We start from the raw sequence: 22,547 nt of genomic DNA, 5'->3' as shown, positions 1-22,547 counted from the left end.
ACATGATCTTGACAAATTTATTTTATACAAAAATATTTTTTACATTTAGTATACAATTGTACATTGCAGACATTTTTCACATTATTGGTGCATTTTTCAAACACATGGATCTTGTGCTTATAAGTACCTTGAGACTGTGATATAAAGATAAAACAAAAGGATGGATTTTCCCTTATATGAAAAGTCTAATTTGAGCCAGGTAATGATTCGTAAAAATATAGAAATATTTACTCTGGACCCTGAATCGTACACAAGTAATTTGTATCCATTAGACGAAAGGCTTGAAAGATTGTGTACACTTATTCCACTTCAGCTAAGACGCTATTCTCTTTAGCAGATATAGCTATGTGGATAAACTTGTCAACATATGTAACATTTACATTTGAACAGCATTTGGTCATCCAAAGCGATTTACAGTGCATTCACCGATACATTTGACCAGTATTGTGTGTGCGCTGGGAATCAAGTGACGCTCTACCAGTTACAGGGCCTTCATTTTCATCTTTCTTTTCAGTCTTTCAGTTGGCATTAGTCTTTAAAATCAACATGAAACAATTCACAACCCATTTTACTTCTTGTAAAATGATCCTGAAACTTGATTATGAAAATGGACTTGACCGTTCCACATCAGAGTTTGTAGTTATTTGTGAAGGAAATGAAACAGCCAGCACACGTTGGTTTAAAGTCCCCCTGTAGTCAATCATTTATCCCTTAAAACTCATCTTTGATCACCAAAATTACATATTTGAAAAAAGATCATGCTTTAAAATATCTTGAATGTAACTCGACACCCATGCCTCATTTAGTATTCGTGGTTCTATGAATATGCAAATGAGCCCCGCCTCCACTCACTCACTCAGCTCAGAGATCCACTCGTTGACGATCACACGTTGATCTGATTGGTTACAAGGTAGTTTGTGACATCAGAAACACCAGCGATTTCAAGCCGTGTTTTTCAGAGTCTTTGGTTCACCGCAGTTTTAAAGAGAAAATACTCAGCAATGGTGTCGACTTATGAATTTACACATTTGTCTTAAAGCATATTAAAAACACCACATACACATATAAACAACAATTAAAAACTTGATTTTCACCACAGGGGGACTTTCTCTGAGTATGTTATTACATTTTAACACATTGTTTTCTTTGAATCACGTGGCTAAAATATGTATTAAGAAAAAAAAAAAAAAAACAGGTTCAGTTTTGATTTCATGTTGACTCACAATAGCACAATAGAAGTATAGACCATAAGGACCAGTAGTTTCAGAACAGTTCAGTATGGCTGCAGGCCAGTCATGTTGTACCCAGCCGGTGAATGCCAGATTGGAAACGGGTAAGGATAGGAGGGCAAAGAAGCCTCATAAGACCCAGGGAAGGGGGTGCCCACTGGTGGACAATGCATAGAGTGGGTCTGAGCATTAGGTATTGTTAGATGTGTTGGAAGAAGTACAGGTTGAAGCTTCAACTGGTCGGATAATTCTCCCCGGGATTGCATGTAGGGCATTGCTAAACCGGCATGGGGGTGGAAGAGGTACTGCTGGGTAGGAAGAGGCTTCGGCAACATAGTTTTTCCTTTCTCTTTTCTGTCCGTCATCATGCGATGTTGAGAGGGCACTTGGATCTTCTTTAAATAGGCTTCATCGGTGCTAGGCCTCTTTAGGGGGTGCTGGTGATGATAGGACATGTGTGGCTTAAAAGTGGGTTGTAGCCTACAGGGATCACGTGGTGGGACTGTTGAGAAGCTTGAGGTGCGAGGAACCCAACAGACAGGCGAGGGAAGCCTTTGGGATGCAAGTCTGGTGGCGGATTTACCATCCGAGGTCCATAAAAGACTCCTTTGAGTCTTTTCCGGATGGGTTTGGCCAGCTTTCAGGAATTCCCGGTAATGGTAGTGGTGGTAGTTGGCGAGTTCTTTGCTGTTGGGGTAACAACCGAGAGGCTTGCAAACTCCGGCGCTACTGGCCTTGGATGTGGGAAGAGTTGGCAAACGGGAAGGTGTTTTACTTTCGGTCTCTTTGACGGGAGACTTTTGGGTCGTCACGGCTATACAGTCCTCGGATGAGACCGAGTAAGGAGATGGGCTTCGGGACAAGGAGCCGGATGGAGAGGAGACGGGAAGCGGCGAGCCTTCGGAAGAGTGTCGGGTGCGCGTAGAGGAAGGGTTAGCGGGAGACTGGGATGAGTGGGATAGCTGGATAACGGAGGGTCTCTCCAGTTCGGTACCATCTTCCACAGAGCCAGAAGCAGAGATAATGAGGCTAGCCTGAGCCATACGCTTCTTCTTCTCCAAGGGAGAGATCACCTCAGCCGGGATGGGAGTCTGAAGGAGTGGGATCTCTCTGGGACCGTGGACGGGAACCGTGGATGGCTGCTCAGAGTCGGAGGATGGCATCCATGAACCGGGACGGGAACACATGCCTCTCTCACAGTGATGATCTGATCCCAGTTTCTCCTGAGAACGAAAGTGAGATGCGTCAGGACAAGGAGCAGATTGATACATCGTCACACAGGACGTTTGGAGATGCACTAAAAGTCGCTGTTTGGATTTAAATAGGCAAATGCTTAAGAGTCTGTGATTGGATCATTAGTGCAGTGATTATTATTATTATGTTTCTAGCATGTTATATGAGTGGCAACAACTAATTAATGTAGCTTTTCATTTCTTAACCATGTATGAAGACTCATCATGGCCATTTTCCAGGATGACAATGTCAAGATTCATCCGGCTCAGATTGAAAAAGAATGGTTGTGAGGAGCTTGGGGAATCATCTTCTCCTCTGAGTCCAGAGCTTAAACTCATTGAGAGTGTTTGGGATGTGCTGGAGGAGACTTTACAGAGAGCTGGACTCTTGCTTTGTCAATACAAGATCTTGACCAAAAACTGATGCTCCTCTTGATGGAAATAAATGTTGTGATGTTATCTCCATCAAGAGGTACATCAATGTTTGGTTGTTATCCTACAATATGGCCATGATGAGTCTTCCTACATGGTTGTTTAAGAAATGAAAAGCTACACACTCCATCAATTAGGGTTAGAAGAAATGTTGCCATCTATCTATCTATCTATCTATCTATCTATCTATCTATCTATCTATCTATCTATCTATCTATCTATCTATCTATCTATCATCTGACTATTTCTATCTATCGATCGATCTATCTATCTATCTATTTATCAATCATCTATCTATCTATCTAACTTCAAACTACTTTAAACTTCAAACTCTCTGTTCCGGCTTTCTCAGGTCAACTTAAAGTTAGTCTCGACTAACTTTTTTTTATCAAAGTTTCCTAAAGACTTTTGTGATCCCTCCTTGTCTCAAGACTAGTAAAGTAGCACGAACATCCTTAGATCAATTTCCATGAACTGCTTCAGACAGTTCACCTCAATGAATCAATTCAACAATCTGTTTGCGTCATCACACAGTTCTCACTAGTTCTCATTTGACAAAGAGTTTCTTTGATCGAAGTGCATTTCTTGCCGCTCACCTCGCACTCTTCTCTCTCCATCTTCCTCTTCTTCTTGCTCTCTGGCTTACTTCCCCTGTTCTCAGGGCTCCTCTTGTACTGTTTGCGAGGTTTGGAGGGTGGCAGTGGTTTGTCCTCCTCCCCTTTCAGTTGCCTCTCAAAGGGCAACACCAATCTGCACAAAGAAAGAGATGTACTGTTGGAGTAATGGCCTATGCACATGCCCTGAATCTTATGAGTTAGAGTCTTTCTTGTAAGAGCTTTATTGCAACTTCTCGTTCTGCACTGTAGCCAAGTCAAGTCACCTTCATTTGCATAGCGCTTTTAACAATATAGGTTGTTTTAAAGCAGCTTTACAGTGATAATAGGAAAGATTGTTTGGGCTTTATAGCTTCTCTTGAATAAAGTTATTGTCCAGCTAAAGTTAGTTTTGATGGATTCACTTCCATTGCAAAGATCATTAGTTATGTCCTACACACCTCAAATCATCAGGTGTGTTTGAGATTGCGAGTGTGTTTACCTTTCGTAGTGTCTGCGTGTGCATGTGGCGGCACTAGTGCTGCCCGGACTCCCACCCAGCTCGTCGTACACATTCTTCCATAGCCTGCGCGCTGTTACCTGTGAGCAAACACAACGTTATCATACAGAAAACAGAACTGAATTGAACTGCCTAATCTTTAGTGATACTTCCAACTACAAGACGGATGCTAACGACAAGGCCACAACACACACCACATAATAAAAGTGATTTCGACGTTCTTTCTAGGGACGCACGATATATCGGCCAGCGTATCGGTATCGGCCGATATATGTTAATTTTTAATGTTATCGTTATATGCCCAATAAGAATATATCTTAAAGCTTATAAATAATGGATTATTTCCTTCAGCTGACACACTTCAGATGAGCACTGTTCAACATGAAGGATTTTAATTGCTTGATTTATGATTGAAATCACTTCAATAAAGGAAAATACAGTTCAGTGCAACATGAGTAGCTTAAGTCTGTCATATATGCTACATAAAATTATAATGAGAACATCTTAATTGTGTGTTTGGGACATTGCTTTTAATGGTGAGACTTTTGTTTTTTGTTTTTCTCAAAATTTATATAAAAATTTGGATTTAGATTTATCGGCCAATATATCGGCTATCGGCTTTCAAATATGAAGAATAATCGATATCGGCCAAAATTTTCATATCGGTGCATTCCTGGTTCTTTCTACTGGTGCGTTCACATTTACTTTGAACTACAATGAAATTCTGCAGGCAAATTCTCAATGGGAAGTTGGTAAACCCGACCCGTTATCAGACAGCAGCACTAACTTGATTCCGTACCCGACATTAAGACCGCGACCCAAATTATATCTACTACATCAGGTAGACAAATATTTTCTCATGTGACACATTTCAGTTTGATAAAGTTTGATGCATTTCAGAAAAATAGACACGCAGCCCAACAATGTAATAATTAACAGAACAAAAGGATGAGAATGTGCATCCGTCATGTAAACAATACAAAGCTTTCGCCATGTGAACAATCTGCCCATACAGGCTATTCTGAACATAATTACTGGTCAAATCACACCATACAGACGCTTAGAGGTCTCCATAAATTAAAAGAACATAGAGCCAAATATGAGCCTTTACACCTTTAATTTCAGGGAAATTTCATTTTATATTTCTTGCATTTTGTTTCACAGTTTGTGTACTGCATTGCATTGCATTATCAGCCCGATCAGCTCTCGTCATAGTGGAACTTCATGATTACTCACTGCTTAGTTTCAGAGGTTGCCTCATATGTGTCCAAGTACATACCGAAAATTTATTTTCACAGGCTGATAAAGGTTTCAGCTTTACACTGCGAATACCACTCTTACTGCCTTGACACATTGCTAAATCAGTTAATGACCAAGGTACTTTTTATAGGCAGGTGTCAGTCCTCTGAAGTGTCTGTTTAGAGGCAGCAAACACATTCATTTTAGATGTGTTACTGGAATAAAGTTTGTCTGATGCAATAATGGCATTTTTTTTCTTTTTCTTTTTGTTTGCATGACTCTTTTTAGAGTGCAAGGTCAAACTTTCCACTCCCGGACCCCATTCACACAAAGAAAACAAGACCCCCTTTGACCAAGGCTAAAATTAAACACAAACACTCAGACAGACATCGGTTTTACTGACCACACGCACACTTATTAAAAAACAAACACTTTAGCACCTTAGAGTGAGTGGAAACTTAAGGGTGAGAACAAAGCTTTGCAGAAGCAGGTTTGGACATAAAGTGCAAGGTGGCGGATGGACCCCTATTCTCATTGTGGTCATAACGGTCACTTGCTGTATGTATGGTGTGACCTAAAGCCATCATAGTTTCCACTGTGCAAGAGCAAGAGGCGAATGCATGACCTGCTTATCAACTTCCTCGTTTGGTGCGGATACCAGTTGGCATACTTGCACAATATATCGACGAGATAATGCTATCAGTGGCATGAATGAGAGATGGGGGAGATAGACCAGCAACGGGTTGTGAAAAGGTTTGCTTGCTTGAGGACACCTACCGCATCATATCCTCCAAGAGTCTCCACAGCTTTGTAGATTTTCCACAGGTTGACTGAAAAAAAAAAAACAATCGTAAAAAATCAAAGGTGCTATATGTAGATGCACTTCCCACAAAGAGGAAAAATGCACACGTCATTTTAGCGTTTCGACAAAAGGTCAGTAAAAGGAGGCGCTTTTTATTATCTATTATCTGTTCTTTTTATATTAGGTATGGAACCCTGTTACCAATATAGACATAAAACCAAACCTTAGAAGGATTGCAAATTTAGCCTAAATGCAGTTCTGGCTTGCTATTATGGAACCAAATTAATAAACACATATTTTTACACTAAAATTGTTAACAGAGTTACAGTACAGGCCAAAAGTTTGGAAACATTACTATTTTTAGAAGTTTCTTCTGCTCATCAAGCCTGCATTTATTTGATCAAAAATACAGAAAAAAAAAAGTAATATTGTGATATTTTTTAAACAATTTAAAATAATTGGTGTTCAAGTTAGTATACTTTAAATTATCATTTATTCCTGTGATGCAAAGCTGAATTTTCAGCATCATTACTCCAGTCTTCAGTGTCACATGTGACATCCAGTCTATCACGTGATCCTTTTAGAAATCATTCTAATATTCTGATTTATTATGAGTGTTGGAAACAGTTCTGCTGCCTAATATATTTGATGAATAAAAGGTTAAAAAGAACTGCATTTATTCAAAATAAAAAAATATTTTCTAATAATATAAATCTTCTTTACTATCACTTTTTATCAATTTATAACACATCCTTGCTGAATAAAAGTATTGATTTATTTCAAAAAAAGAAAGAAAAAAATTACTGACCAGTAGTGTATACTGTTGTTACAAAAGATTTCTATTTTTAAAAAATGTGCTTCTTTTTTTTTTATTCATCAAAGTATCCAAAAAAAGTATCACAGGTTATGAACAAATATTAAGCAGCAGAACTGTTTCCAACTTTGATAATGAATCATCATATTAGAATGATTTCTAAAGGATCATGTGATAGACTGGAGTAATGATGCTGAAAATTCAGCTTTGCATCACAGAAATAAATGATAATTTAAAGTATAATAAATTGAAAACCAATTATTTTAAATTGTAATAATATATCACAATATTACTTTTTTTTCCTGTATTTTTGATTCAAACACATTAAAAATAGTAATGTTTCCAAACTTTTGGCCTGTACTGTACATGTTTGAGCTTGAGCTTGCAGTCAACAGAACCATTTTTGTAAAAATTCAGAGGTGACGTCGTTACTCAGTGATATTACTGAGTAATATTAATTAACTTCATGTACTTACTATAGAGTTGTGGTTAGGGTTTGGTTAAGGAATAGTTGCTTGTAATTATGCATACTTTACTGTTATTACTTTAGTAAGTACATGTAGTAACGTGTAACTATGTCACATTAAACTACGAAAATGGAATGAGATTTCATGCAAGATGTGGGTTGTAAGAATGTTAATAATAAAATGCAATTAGTTCTATAGTTTTAAACATGGTTTATGATGACAACAGTGTGTTTTGTGAGGTGAATTATGGCTGCTGAGAGCATCAACCCGTTTAGAAACTAAATTCTCAGCGATTTTGAATATCATTGGGCCAAAGCAGCTCTTTGTAATATATGTAGAAAAATACATTTACATTTATTCAATTACATTTGCATGATCTCGAGAGTCGAGAGTTGAGGTTTTGGTGTGGGGTTACCACATGATGTTCAACGCCAAAAGCAAAAGCAGCTGAAAAGCACTGATTTAAATAATATTACATGAGATGCAACAGTTTTCAGACTCACTCTGTTTAAAGCCAAGGTGGGGAATTCTCTCTATCGGCGTGCCTCTTTCCTTCATAAAGCAGTACAGATTGGTCACAAATGTCCTCTCTTCACTCTCCGATTGGTCGGTTCTGGAAGCCTCGTCACTGCTATTGGTGGATGCCAAGTTCTCCGTCTCCATGCTGGTCTAGTGGGAAAACGGTGTTTGGTTAAAAGACACAAAATCATGAAACCTGTCCAAAGAAATACAACAAATATCCGTGTGCTTTTGCTTTCTAGAACATTAGCCATGTTTTCATCCAGAGAACTCACGAACAAAATTGGAATATCGCATAAAACACTTGCGAATAAAGCACCGTTTCCATCAAGCGAGTGGAAAAGTACAAAATCGGCACTTCCTGATAAACTGGCGCTTAACTTACATTAAGAAAAATGTAAGTTGCTTCAGTAGGAGAAGCCGATGTTGTTTTTTTTCCGTATATATTTAGTATTTCGTATTATCGTATTTCGCTGGTTATTCCAGGTATCCCGTCCAAACAGGCAAAGTCACATGTAATTTATTATTCACACATATTTTGTTCAGTAAATGTGACCCCATCATAGTTTATGCGCATGTTTTGTCATCAGATCAAAAATGTATCCGCCTCAATTGAGCGCATTTTTTTAATTTATGCGCATTTTGCGTTTATTTTATGCGATATCCCAAAATGCGCATAAAAATAGGTGGAAGAAAACATACTGTGACATTAGGCTACTATTACAATTACTATACATTATTATATACTCTGTATTTTACTGTATTTTTATTTATTTATGCATTTTATTTATTACTTATAAGCCTATTCAAATGGTAGACAATGTAAATGATGGTAGTATTGCTTGTTTACTGATTTAAATTAAAAAACGATTTATTTTCAAGTAATAAGAATTTAATAAGAATCACCATTAATAATAATAAAATTACCAAAAAAAAAAAATGTAAAACTTCCAGACACATCAGGGTAGTGAAAGATTTAGAGAAAATTAAATGGTCAACAATGCAAATAAAATAGGACATGAAATGTGACAGACAGAGATTCACTGACATTGGGAATTTTTCCATTTCACATAATTGTCAATTTCTGTCTAGTTCAGAAGTTCCCAACATAAGAGTTCAATAGACAATAAATATACAGTATGCATGTGCACTGTACACGATATATACAGCAGGCAAGATATGAATATATGTGGGAGAGTTTATGTCATTTACAGGAAGCGGCGTAATTGTGCTTCGAACAACCTTCAAATTTCACTTTCACACAAATAGCCTGATAAACCTTCTGACTGATTCATTTTCTCAAAGCCTCATGCAAAATTGCAGGTGATATAGGTGTTCATGCAACTCCAGTCATATTCAGAGTGCGAGACTGAAAACACAACAGCTTTGGCTTTCACCACCACTTTCAATAAGTAACCAGACATCCTGTTTGAAGGGAAACCGAACCACTGGTGGGGTTTTCACAAATGAGAGATGCACTAGTGCTGTTCTCCACGCTATGATCAAGACTCGTGTGCTGCAAACATGAGAAACTGTGCAATTACTGCAAGAGAGAGAGAGGGCGGGAGTTAAAGATTCTGCTGGAAATCACAAGTATGAATGTATACGCAGTCAAAACTACATTTATTCAGACACCTTCAACATTTCTCACATTATCACAGTTTATTCGCTATCGTTTCGAAAATTCTCAGTTGAAAAACTCCCAGTTGATATTTCACTGGTTTTGTCCGTCCTTCTCTTAGACTGTTTCACCGATGAATCATGTTGAATATCTGTCAGCTGTTACACTTAACTACTCAATTAGATAATACCAGTTTAGCTCAACCAATCACCAAGCAATGCTTCATTTTGTTCAATAGTATTCAATGAACACTTGTACTGTACTTCAAATCTTAAAAAACATATTTAAAAGAAACTGTACATGTAGATAATATAATATTGCTGAAATAAAAGCCCACTTAAAGGTATAGCGGAGGATTTTTTACTTCCGGGTGGATCACCTATACTATTGGTCCTCCTGATTGTCAATCATTCTGGTGAATCAATCAAACTTATTCAAAAAGTGGAGAGGGCGGGTCTTATCTAAAATTCGGAAAGATCCTCCACTATACCTTTAAGTGCTAAATTGAAAAGTCATCATTACAAACGTAATTAAAAACATGACACAAGTTTCAATAGAAATGACATTAAAGCGTATTTTAGTTCAGCTTACACATGAGCATACTGATTTAAAATGATATTATTTCCATATTAAGAAGTATACTTCTTTTTTTCACTTTTTTTTAGACTAAATCAAGGCCAATATAGACCAAAACACACGTTTTCAGGAAATGTTTACGGTTTCAGGCACCACTACAAATAGCTGTCCCCTCAGATAATGCCCTATTTAAGAGGATAAGGGGTGAAAATTGGGACACAGCCCTTGAAACACAGCATGATATAGGGCAACATCCATGTCTGCAATATAAGGTGACCAGATTTCTGAAATTGAAACCTAACTTATTGTCTATGAACTAACAAACGGATGCAAAATATTTTTGTATGTTTGTTTTTTAATTACTTTTTGTTTAACTTATCAAATGTTATTTTCTATGAGTGTGCTCTTGCTTTACTCTCCCTAATTCATAGTTTTCAAAAAACGTCATATCCAGTAATTTTTACCAGGTTTGTACTAAGTACTCGTTTAGAAAGACATCAAATTTAATATACACCTTAATGATGATGCGTACCATGTACAGGCGAGCAGATGAACCCCATAAATGCAAGAAAACAGTTATAAATAAAAGAAAACGCCTACATTTAGCATGTTGCATTCATATGCTGGGCTCATCTGATCGCCTGTATATAGTGTGCATCATTAATAAGCAGATTACTGAATTTGATCCTTTAATATCACTGTTTTAAAGCAGTTTAAGTGTTTTTCACGTTAAGCTGTTTTTAGTGACTGAAATACTGCAGCAGGTGCTGGATATGGATCACAAGGGTCCAAAACTTGCATTTTGTTCAAATATTTTGTATTTCTTCTTTTGAGATGGAAAATTAACAGTTCTGTGCTGCAGTTCTGTGGATGTTCTGCCCTCCGGGTCTCTGCGCCAGTCACATGACATGACTGAAAACTATGTGAGTTTAAATATCATTTTGTGTCTTTTATAGCCGTACTGAAAGCGACAATGGAAAATTCACCTCAGATCTTCAAAATAAATAAAAGTAAACAAGAACATTAACTGATTCTATGACAAAGATTGTTTCACTCACTCATTTTAATAATGTTAAAATGGTGTAATATTCACAAATTTGATTAAGTACTTATCTATTTTGTGGCGAGTGCTGGGAGCTTGCCGAGAGACTCCGCCCACACTCTCTTCTGATTGGCTGTGATTTTTGATTGACTTTATCGAGTCTCATAGTCACATCACATCTGGTGTGGACAGACAAATTATTTGTTGCTGGAATCTTATTGCATCGCGTCTGGTTAGGACCAAGCGGCAACCTTCCTGTCTCTCTTTTGAATCCAACACAGAAGTGAGTTAAACTGCAGTTCATCGACTGGCCACTAGAGACCGGCTGCAGAAGAGAGTCAATCCCATAGACCTCCATGTTAAAATGCCCAACTTTACAGCAGAAAAAAATATGTTTACAGCCTGGTACAAAAAGTGGTTTTGGTCTATATAGCTAATTTTGCCCTTCATGACGACTGTGAGGGGGGTGAATATTTTTATAACTCATCCGTTTAAATTATATCAAACCTTAAAGTTCTACATAATTAAGGGCGTGGCCACTTGAGTGACAGGTGGATTGCCGCTGATGTCACTACTAGCATTTGTCTGCTGTCTGTTAGCATCACGTCACCTCAGCTAATTCGCTTCTTTGCACATTTTCGTTTATCCGGGAGTGACGCGCGGCCAAGATGGCGACGGTCGGCTCCGCCCACTTTGGGATCAAAAATGCTCTTCAGAAACACTACGTCCATATTTTCCATTAGTCTATGGTCAGGACACAATGTAAGAGCTGTGCGTGTAAACCTCATTCCCGTGATCTCAAGAGGCGCACTAGCGATTGATGCTAGCTAGCAGCTGCGGTCTTTAACGTCCTTGTTAGCGTCGGTTCGAATCATAGACATAGAGGTTCGAATCCCACTCAGAGCGATTACACATACAAACAGTATTACTTTAACATGAATAGCTAGTATAAATGCTCTGCTCTTGTGCTGGTAAAGTTCTTCATAATTAATGAAGCGGCGCAAAGTAATCAGTATTCCTCACAGCGCCCTCTGTTGGTGAAAATAATCACTACATCTTTGCACTGGTAATGTTGCTTGGGCTTTTTCGCAGTGTATTTGTGGCACCTCAACACCTTATAGATGTTCTTGCATAACCAGAAAGGAACAAGCCCTGATGAAACAGGGAAGTAAGTGAATGTTATCTACAGAAAAACAGCACATTCACCCTGAGTGGCAAAGTGCTATAAGCTGATCAGCGCCAAAGTGGAAGTGCTAAAGCTAACCGGCAGAAATACAAGACAATGACCCACAGTGAGGGCAGGCCGCAAGTGAGAAACGAAAGAGTGAAGGAATGCAGAAATGAACGTGACTTAAAGCTCCCTGGTAAACTCCAGAAAATCAGTTCACGTAAGCTAATTGTTTCAGAAGTTGCATAGCTGGCATATACATTGTGGCTAACGGGCTGTTAAAGGGGCAGGTTAGGATTTGACTGAATTTCATTTTTTGTAAACTGGCCAATTATTAAAGAGTCCATTTACATGGAGAAGTCTTAAAGATGGAGTAGTAACAGGGTGGAAAATGGTCATTATACTAAACTTTGATCCTTGAATAATCTTATAAATGTACATTTTGATAGACATTCTACTAACTATAAGTAACTTTGGGTTACACTTTATTAAAGGTGTCATTATATATTTAAGAAATGACATGTAACAACAACATGTACTTACTATAGGGTTAGGGTAGGATTAGGATTTGGTGGAGGGTTATAGTTGCATGTAATTATGAATGATTTACTGCATAATTATTACTATGGTGCGTACACGTAACGATATTTAACAAGGACACTGTACAATAAAGTATTACCTATCTTTGCAACTAAATGTCAATTAGTAGTTATTAAGTGGACTGTTAGGTGGAATAAGTTGACATGTAGTTGCAGAGTTAGTAGAATATCTAAAGTGGATTACTGAAATGAAGTTTTACTTGTAAATACTATGAGCCCTTTCTCTTTCCTAAGCTGGTTTGCTTCTTAGTTTTGGGCACAGATCATCTTAAACCAGCTCAAACTTTTGTGTTTGTGGAAACAATTTTAGTGCAAACAGCATTTGGTTAATTCACATTCACTCACCAAAAACCATTCATAACAGCTTGAGAAGAGAAATTCCCCAGTGCATTGCGCACAGAAACCTTTGGATTTCCACTTGATGACTTTGGTGGTTGAACCGTGTTGGTTTGCTGCCAAAGTAATGTTCAGTCAGTAAGTTTCACACTGAATAGAGTTCCTCAGAGAGGGTAACTTCTTCCCAGAACAAGGCCTCTACAATGACTAATATTGAGCATATAGGGCTTTATTCTAACCTCTGACTAATATAGAAGACAAGAAGGCCCCTTTTCAGTGTACCGAAATGAGTAGACATTGAGGCCTAAGTGTAAATCTCTCTCCCTTAAAGGGAATAATATCATACGTGTATGTAGGCCCAAAAGCTGGGGCAATCTAAAAAGAGTCTGATTCATTCTTTCCCTCGCTTCAGCCATGAATACGACCACAGCGAACACACTTACACATGCTTTTTGCTTCGGGTACAACCGAGCTCCAGTCCGTCCTGAATTGAGTCATCTTTTACTGAAATTTCATGTAGAGATTTATCTGATTACCATCTACCCAAACACTTCCTGTTATATTGACAACACTGATAATAACCAGCTTCGAGGAATAGCGTTGAGAGACGTTCTTGGAATAAATGTTTAAATATCTTTTAATCAAGAGAAAAATGTTAATGAGTTTGACCCACATTCTACTCTACACTCTTGAAAATGGATGATGTTTCCTACTTGTCCCTACATCCCTAAAGCCCTCCTTTAGTCAAGTCAAGTCATCCCCTCATTTATATAGCGCTTTTAACAATGTAGATTGTTTCAAAGCAGCTTTACAGAGATAAACGTATAATTTATGGTAACAGAGATTGTTTTGGCTTTATAAACATGACACCTATACACGTATATCTAATAAAATACACCTAACCCTAACCCGATAAACACTTCATTCCCACTATCATCTTTAGGTACTTTATTGTCACCTTTTGAATATTTGTCTTAATTTTTATTTAAAATAAAGGCTGATATGCGGAGAAGAATAGGTTTGAACTCCACCTTAAAGATCCTGTTCTCAGTGTTCTCTTTAAACACGTATTAACTTATTAAATTATTAACATGTTATTCACACTGAGGAAGAAAACGGTTCTTTCGTGACGAATCACTGGATAGTTCTTAAGGGTGCCGGTAACTATAATGATAAAGATACAGTTCTAAAACTCGTTCTAAATGTAAAAGAATGGGCGGTATATCGAGTTTGTACGATATATCGTTATATATTTTTAATAAACGATATGGAATGAGACAATACCGTTTATATATATTGCTAAAATATTGGTTGTTGAACATTAAATGTGCCATATCATACAATTTATAAAGTAAGTGTATTTTTATGATAGCAGTAACTGTAAAGTGACTATTGTAATGGGGCAATCAAACGTAGGTTAATGTATTTTTTGATTAATTTTAGTTTAGTGAATTTAAAAATAAAATAATTTTTGTTTTTAGATTGTAAATGTTGTAATGATGTGAAAATGTAATGCGATTTTAACCCTGTTTTGCACGTAATAGTCTATATAGCATGGTTACATTCAAACTATATTTGTTTTCATAGCCTTCAATATGAACATTGTTTGTAGGACAACATTGGACAGGATGTGAAATGATAAAAAAAAATGTTTATCCAAATAGAAAACCATAGAAAATATCGAGATAAATACAGCATATCTCCATTCAACCCAAAAATACAGAGATGTGATTTTTTTTGGCCATATCGCCCAGCCCTACGATATCAACCGTAGGACAATTATCGGTGTAGTTATCGTAATAGTTATCGTTCTTGGTGTGAACGGACCTTTAGGGAACCAGAAATGTTTCTTCAATGGCATCGCAGAGAAAATCCCCTTTTGGAATCTTTATTTTTAAGAGTTTATAATACACGGCCAATGTATATATGATGTGTATTAAGTGCATTTTTTTCTCTTTTATCTGTTACAAAGTCATTTTTAACTTTTAACAAAAGAACAGAGGAAATGCTTGAACGCACATGTTTGAAACGTGCTCTCATTAAACTATTGAGGGCACTTGATATGCAACAAAAACATGAGATCACTCGTTCAATTTAATACAGTCATATCAAGACCGCAATAGGGAAGAGCTCAGCTCTTAGACGCTACCTTAAACTTTCAAACAGGAAGGTTTTTTTTTTTCTTTCTTTTTTTTTGCGTGAGCCCCCGTCCCTCTCGAGCTGTGGCTAAAAGTAGCACAGCCCCTGCTGTGAGAGACGCGCAGATCTTACATTTCCACCATTCAAATTTCGGAAAAGTGCGTGGGTAAAGTCTGCAGCGGACGTGTCAATAACACTCTCAAAATGAGAGTTTCTACATGCTGAAGGAGAAGAAGACGCAGTGGCATGGCCAGCGCTCGCCACCAAAACCACACGGCTTTCAACTTCTGACGCCACCCTGGAAATATGATGCATCTTTGCACTAGCATACAAACGCTGTTTTCAATTACCAGAAGTGTGAGAGAGAGAGAGAGAGAAAAAAAAACATCTGCCATTGTTTATATGCCTGTCTTTGTGTGTGTAGCATAAAAGAAATGACTAAACACACGCCACATTTTACTCAAAACTCTCTTATTCACTTGTTATTCTGATGTACTGGAGAAATGAAGAACTGAAAACTGTTGCTGAAAAAAAAAAAAGGGGAGTAAAGACTTGTTGAGTAAATACATGTCAACACACCGGGACACTGATTTTTCCACTGCACGACGGATCAAATAAGAAGCATTTTCTTGCAAAATGAAAGCCGAATGGACAATCTGTCAGATGTCATGTGACTAACTACTGTTCCTGACATCAGCATTCTCTGTAACCGAAATATTGCAATAATACCAGAAATCAATTTGGCAACAGTCATTAGATCGAAAGGGGAAGTGAGATGTTATTTTTACAAGCAAATTTGCACTTCAGCAACATCAGAAGGAGCAGTTACATGACATTTACATAAACTACCATGCAAATTCCAATTCATGTTTACAGTTAAGTTTTTGGGAGATAATGATTTATCACGCCTTAAAGGGACAGTGAGAACTCTTGTCGTCGTTTACTCGCCAAAACCATATGCTTTTAGTTCAGTGGAACAAAAGCGGAAATTTTGAGAACTGTTACGCAGCCTTTGCCACAGAACCACAATAAAAATAGTGCATTGGACTGAAGTCATATGATAGTCTCTGCTAAACCACCAAATGTTCTCAGAAATGTGTGTACAGGCTTGGAGTGACAGGAGGATGAGTGAATCAGGAGAGGTTGCTGGTCTTACCTGGTTTGGTGAATTGAGCTCCTGCTGTGTGTTTTCACAGTCTTCAAGCTCTGCTTCTCCAGATTCGACCTCTCCTCGAGGGTCCAGCACTGAAACACAGCCCACAAGACCAGTTACACACACGTCAACGATCTGAAGAATCTACAACCTTCAGTAGGGTTTTCAGTGTTGATATCGAGAAAGCAAGCCAACTGATCACCTTTATAAAGGTGATATATATATATATATCAAATAAATGTTTTTTTTTTATGAATATGATTGACTTTAAAACCTAGTATAGAGTCCTTTTTCTCAGAAAAAACACATCAAAGCAAAAGGTGAATTTATAACATGCTTGGGGTAACTTTATGATTACTCAAAAATGGATAGTTTTAACTCAAAATGATCATCGTTAACCGAAACCTGAGTGGCTTTCTTTCTTCTGCGGGACAGAAAAGAAAAAAAAATGTCCATACAATGAAAGTATATGTTGAGTTTTTAGTACTTTAGTGCTTTTGTCACATTTAAAAACAAGTTTTTATTTTTATTGAATTTTGTACAATTTTTTATATAGCTTTAATTCATTTTTATTTTAGTTTTAGTAATTTTAGTCAACTTATTTATTTCAGTTTGCTGTCAAGGTAACATTTCTAATTTTCTAGTAATTTTTTTTTTTAAATAAATAAATAAATAAAATTATGATTTTTTTCTATTTGTATCATTTTTATATATTTATAGCTTCAAATAATTTTTATTTCAGTTTTAATTTGAGTAATAACTTATTTATTTCAGGTAGCTGCCAAGATAACATTTACAATTTTATAGTTTTCTAGGTTTTTTGTTTATAATGTTCTATGTGACATTTATATATATATAGCTTAAATTCATTTTTATTCGGTTTTTTTTTTTGTAATTTTAGTTTATTTTTGTACTTCAACTTACATATTTCAGTTAGTTGCCAATGTAACATTTATAATTTTCTAGTTTTAAGGTTATGTTATATTTATATTTTGTCACATTTTTATATTTCTATATAGCTAGGGTTAGGGTTAGGTTACATTTTTGTTTCAGTTTTAGTTTAAGTAATTTTAGTACTTCAACTGAATTATTTCAGTTACTTGCCAATTTGATTTTTTTTCCATCTAATATTTATATTTCTAGTTTTAGATTTGTATATATATATATATAGGCTATATATATAGTTTATATATAGTTTATATGTATGTATATATATAGCTTTAATTAATCTTTATTTCAGTTTTAGTAATTAAACGTATTTATTTCAATTAGCTGCCAAGGCAACATTTCTAAGTTTTTCATCCAATATTTATATTTTATTTCAGCTTTCTTTCAATTTGAATTATTTCAATTTTAGAAATAGACAATTATTTAACAACAACAACAACAACACTATCTTCAAAATGCCTTCTTTTTGCACACAGAAGAAAGTCAGTCCTACAGGCTCGAAATGACATGATTGTGAGTAAATGATGCCAGGCTTGAACTAACACTTCAACGACACCTTAATCACATCAATCCCGGGAATCCCGATGACCTCAGATATCCAAACGAGCAGCTAATTTACCACACGCTGAGCTCCTCTCGCTCTGTGCACAGCACGTCTGCTCTATAAAATGCACTTTTGCATTAGAAGCGTTGAATTAAATAGACGTGTGAGAGAGAAAGAGAGAGAACATTCTAATATGAAACCACATGATTACAACACGACTTCCTGTCTGTATGCATAAACCACAGCTGTGATACTTGCTCGAATATAAAAAAAAAAAAAAAAACTTTGTGTGCTGTCTAACAAAACTGACACGGATCCTCAGGTTATAATGAAATCAATATCTCGCATGCATCCACCAAGTCAATCATGTGTGTGTGTTTTAACATACGGCCTTTTTTTTAAATGCTTATATGCATTTTTTTATACGCTGCAGAAGCACACATAATATCATCTGATTTCACGAGCGGGCACATCAAGCCATCGCTGCTCAAGCATCGCCTCAGCTCACCTGACAGCATCTTATTTACAAAACCACTGAATTATATGTTCGCTCTGGGCAGCTTCTACCTCAAAGTCTCCACTTCCCTTTCACAGAGCCTCCTCGCCACTCTTCACACTCGTATCTGTGTGTCTGAAACATCCAGAGACGCTTCAGACGCTTCCGGTGCCAGGGCACTGAACAGCCTTCTGTTATTCCACTTCCCCTTCTGAGCCACAGTGCAGAAACATTGTGACAAGTTCGACTGATATTATCACTGGTGCGATGGCAACTTCTGCATTGTTTTCTGGAAGGATGATGCTGATAGGACCTCGATTTCATCATTCAACAACAGGGCGATATTACATGAAGTCTTTAAGATTAACCTGCGGCTTTTCTTCTGATCGTGAATCTGTCACATCCCGGACCGACGATTGGAATCTGTCCCGTCTCAAAACCAAAAGCCATTGCAACATCATAAAGTAACTCTGTGATATCGTCACAAAGGAGTCAATGCGACGTCAGACGCTGAATAGTTATCATCAATGTGTGTGATGTGTTTGATAAAGCGTGTACGTTGTGCCATTAGGCTTATCAGGCTCACTTTCATCAGTTTTCTGTCAGTGTATCGGATCAGGGGTTTTACGCTTCAACAGCGATGTGTTGCTATTTCTCTAAACCACTTCCTCAAAGAGCAAAACTTGTTATGGTTACTCATATTAGGCCTTATTACTGTCACTCAAATTACTAAAATGACAGAAATAGCTATGGCAAGCCACTTACCAGTCTTTAAAAAAAACAGTGACTAATTTACTAGGATTTTATTTCTAAATAGTTCAATAGTACCTTTTTCACTTTCAGCAGGCTAATATTCATTCTATTACTCGCTGTTTATTCATAACTGTTTACTACACTGTATCAAATTATATGATCAATAAGCTATGACAATGTATGTTTTTACATTGCTTTAACTCATCAAAACAAGTTAGGCAATTTTCAACTTGTTTTTAGAAATTATACAAGATTCGACTTCTTTTTTTAAAGTCAGTTTAATGTAATTTAAGTTGAAATGACTTAAACTGTAAAGATAACATGCCAACAATATCTTTTTTTACAGTGTAGCAATTTCTGGGTGAAAAATTCTTTATACACTAAATTATTTTCATTGTATAATCTCGCAGTTTTTCAACTAAGATTTCTAATTTAACTAGCCTATATAGCCATTAGGACTAGTCAGAACAAAAAAAAAAAAAAAACCATTATAACAAATTATAACAATTATTAAAAACTAACTAGAGTACTGGTGTCTCAGAAATGGTTGCTTTTGAATATGAAACATACATTAGTCACTATTAGACTACTTATGTGCAATGTAAAAACGTGCTAGTAACAAAAATGTCCTAGGTAGGCTATATATTAGTTAGTTTAAACCCATGTCAATAGATTCAATTCCCAAATCATTTCAAATGTAAAAATATATTGCAATGTTTAAATAAGCACTGATCACTTCTGCACAGTGTAGATAATATGTTAAATCTATGAATTAGGCATTAAATCTAAAACCTGATTTTGTTTTAAGGAAAACTGTCAAGGTCTAGAAAACCAGTTCACAGACATTCTCATTCTTGTTAAAAACTCATTTAAAAGCATTAAAATGTACCGTACTCATGTTAATATTACACATTAAGAAGTTATCGTAGCATTGACAGCAACAGTTAATAGTAATATAATTGCTTACCCATTTTCGAAAAGTGCGTCGTCCACAGACTGTAATTTCAGGAGCGTGTATTGACGTCTATCTGTCCTTGTTTAACAGTAATTGACAGCTCAGTGTTCAGCACGCGCTTCCACATCAGTGTCGCTCTCGAGCTCGCCTCTCATTGGTCACACAGTCACTTCCTCACTCGAGCATCAGGAACTCTGGGACTCTGAGTTTTGTTGCACGAGTTTTTATTTAAATGCAACTTCGCGTGAATATTGCACTATATATTTCACTCTCTTCGTATATATTACCTGTGGGTTTTGTATTGAATCTCTACTCTTTACCCCAACCTCCAATGTGAAAAATATGAAGCATCACATTTTCAAAACTTTGATTATGGAAGCAAAGAGCAAAATAAACAATTTCAGTAGATAATGTGTGGCAATAATACGCATTTTACTGTGTTTTGTTACATTTTACAGTTGCGACTTCATTTTCACCACGACCAACAATTTGCACCGAAATAAAAGATCTATAAAAATTTGGCTAAAAAAAATAAGGTAGGCTATCTGTGAAGATCAAATCAGATGGAATATGACATATGTGAAACATATGACAAATAAAAGAAAATCAAAATGACTTATTACTTATAATTTTCCACAGCTTATGTTATCTAGAGTTTTTTTTTTTTTTTTGTCAACTGAAACTTCTTGGAAATATATTTTTCCAGTGTTTAATCAGCAGAACAATCCAAGAAAGCACATAAAATAATAGCACAACCCACTGAAGAGATGTATAGACTGTAGAAAAAGATGGGCGACGCACCTTCACTCTCTTCCATTGTAGAAAAGTAATGCCGCCAATATCTTTTTGTGTGTGTGTGTGTGTGTGTGTGTGTGTGTGTGTTGGGGGTTGATTTAGTTAATTACAGGCAAGTACAATGCAAAAAGTACAAGACAAATAAGGCATTGTGGTACGGTTTGTATGTAAAACAAATAATAACTGGCGCTGACATCAGATTCTCGCAGTGTTGCCAGACGTAGCCTATATGTACGATAATTTTGACCTCTGTACGATCAATAATGGAAAAAAAAAAAAAATACTATAATGTGCGATAATTTCAGAATTTTGTGATACTTTAAATGATGGTTGTTGTATTCATAGGGCTTCTGTACTCATTGATCTAGCTGTGGATCCTACGTCTACCGTCATGATTGTGAGGAGAACTTATGCATGTTTTCCATCTCATCTCACGTTACGTTTTCTCGGCCAATCATCGTGGAGAATGACTCTCTCACGAGCAGAAGTTAACGTTCCTGCCGCTGCGCTTTAGGTCAGTTGTTTCCAAGCTCAGGTTGATAGTTTAGCAATAAAGTAATTTTCAAGTTGTGTCAAAATGTTGTTGATCTATTCTAGACTCTAGATAAATAGCCGTATTCTGTACGTTTGACTCGTGTACGATGATTTATTTCCAAATACGATAATAAGCTTCTGGTACAATACTTGGACATTTCCAATCTGGCAACACTCAAGGCCCCGCCCACACTTCTGCAGAACCGGTTATTACAGTTTACTGAAGAACAACTCATGTCGGTGTGAAATAAAGTTATGCAAATGTAGAAATCACCTCCCGAAAAAAAAAACGTTAGTTGGTGGCGCCTCAGTGACTACTTCACTCAGAGAAGCTGTCAATAATGATGTCACATTCCCGTTTTTTATAGCATCACGTAGCCGAGTTCACACTGCAGGACTATCTGGGGTATCATTCAGTCGCTGCATGATGGATCAGCGACAGCGGGTTTCATATCGCATGACTTTACAATAGGAAGAATCGCCGACAACTTCTGTCTGGTCCGCAAACTAGACTACGTTTCACAACCAAACACATGCGAGAAGTGATGAGGAAATAACACAAGATCAAGTTCTCGCACGAGACTGGTATTGTTATTAAAAATGATAGCCTGGAAGAAGCTTGCGATCCAAATTGTCTGTGCCCTGAAAAGGAGAAAAAGAAAAAAAAGATTATGCAGGAGGCAATGGTTGGGGAGACGCGGGGAGCAAGGACTGTGTGTTCTGCAAAGATAGTTAGAGGTAAATAAATAATTTTCTCTTCGAACTTCCCGTTGTCCTGTATCTTGCTCTCTCATTGGCTGTAGGTCATCGCCGATGTCATTTTCAGTCAGAACACTTTCACACAGCAGGATTGTGAATCGCAAACAGGTCCAGATATTTAGCATGCCAAATATCTCACGGTCGTCGGCGACTCGTCGACGATTCTCTCAGATCGCGTCTTTGATAATTCACACTGTGTGATTGTCACTCGCGTGAACGGGCAAAATCTGTCGGCGAGTGAAAATCGTGCAGTGTGAATTCGGCATAACTAAAAACCAAACT

The 22,547-nt window shown here is 36.9% G+C and overlaps 1 protein-coding gene across 1 annotated transcript; it reads right to left on the bottom strand.

Annotated features, from left to right (window-relative positions):
• Positions 1–3: 3 nt before the first annotated feature.
• Positions 4–20,333, bottom strand: arid5a (AT-rich interactive domain 5A). The gene is made up of 7 exons (XM_084389074.1): positions 20,190–20,333; positions 16,485–16,573; positions 7,832–7,997; positions 6,023–6,075; positions 3,989–4,086; positions 3,490–3,643; positions 4–2,452 (listed from the first exon to the last, which is right to left on the bottom strand). The coding sequence occupies exons 1-7, from the start codon at positions 20,191–20,193 to the stop codon at positions 1,274–1,276; spliced, it is 1,743 nt and encodes a 580-aa protein (XP_084245200.1). The 5' UTR covers positions 20,194–20,333; the 3' UTR covers positions 4–1,273.
• Positions 20,334–22,547: the final 2,214 nt, after the last annotated feature.

This window comes from Rutilus rutilus (genome assembly GCF_951802725.1).
Source record: "Rutilus rutilus genome assembly, chromosome: 19".
In the NCBI taxonomy this organism is placed as follows: Eukaryota; Metazoa; Chordata; class Actinopteri; order Cypriniformes; family Leuciscidae; genus Rutilus; species Rutilus rutilus.
Note: the sequence above shows the minus strand (reverse complement) of the source record. Positions and strands in the feature narration are given on the sequence as shown.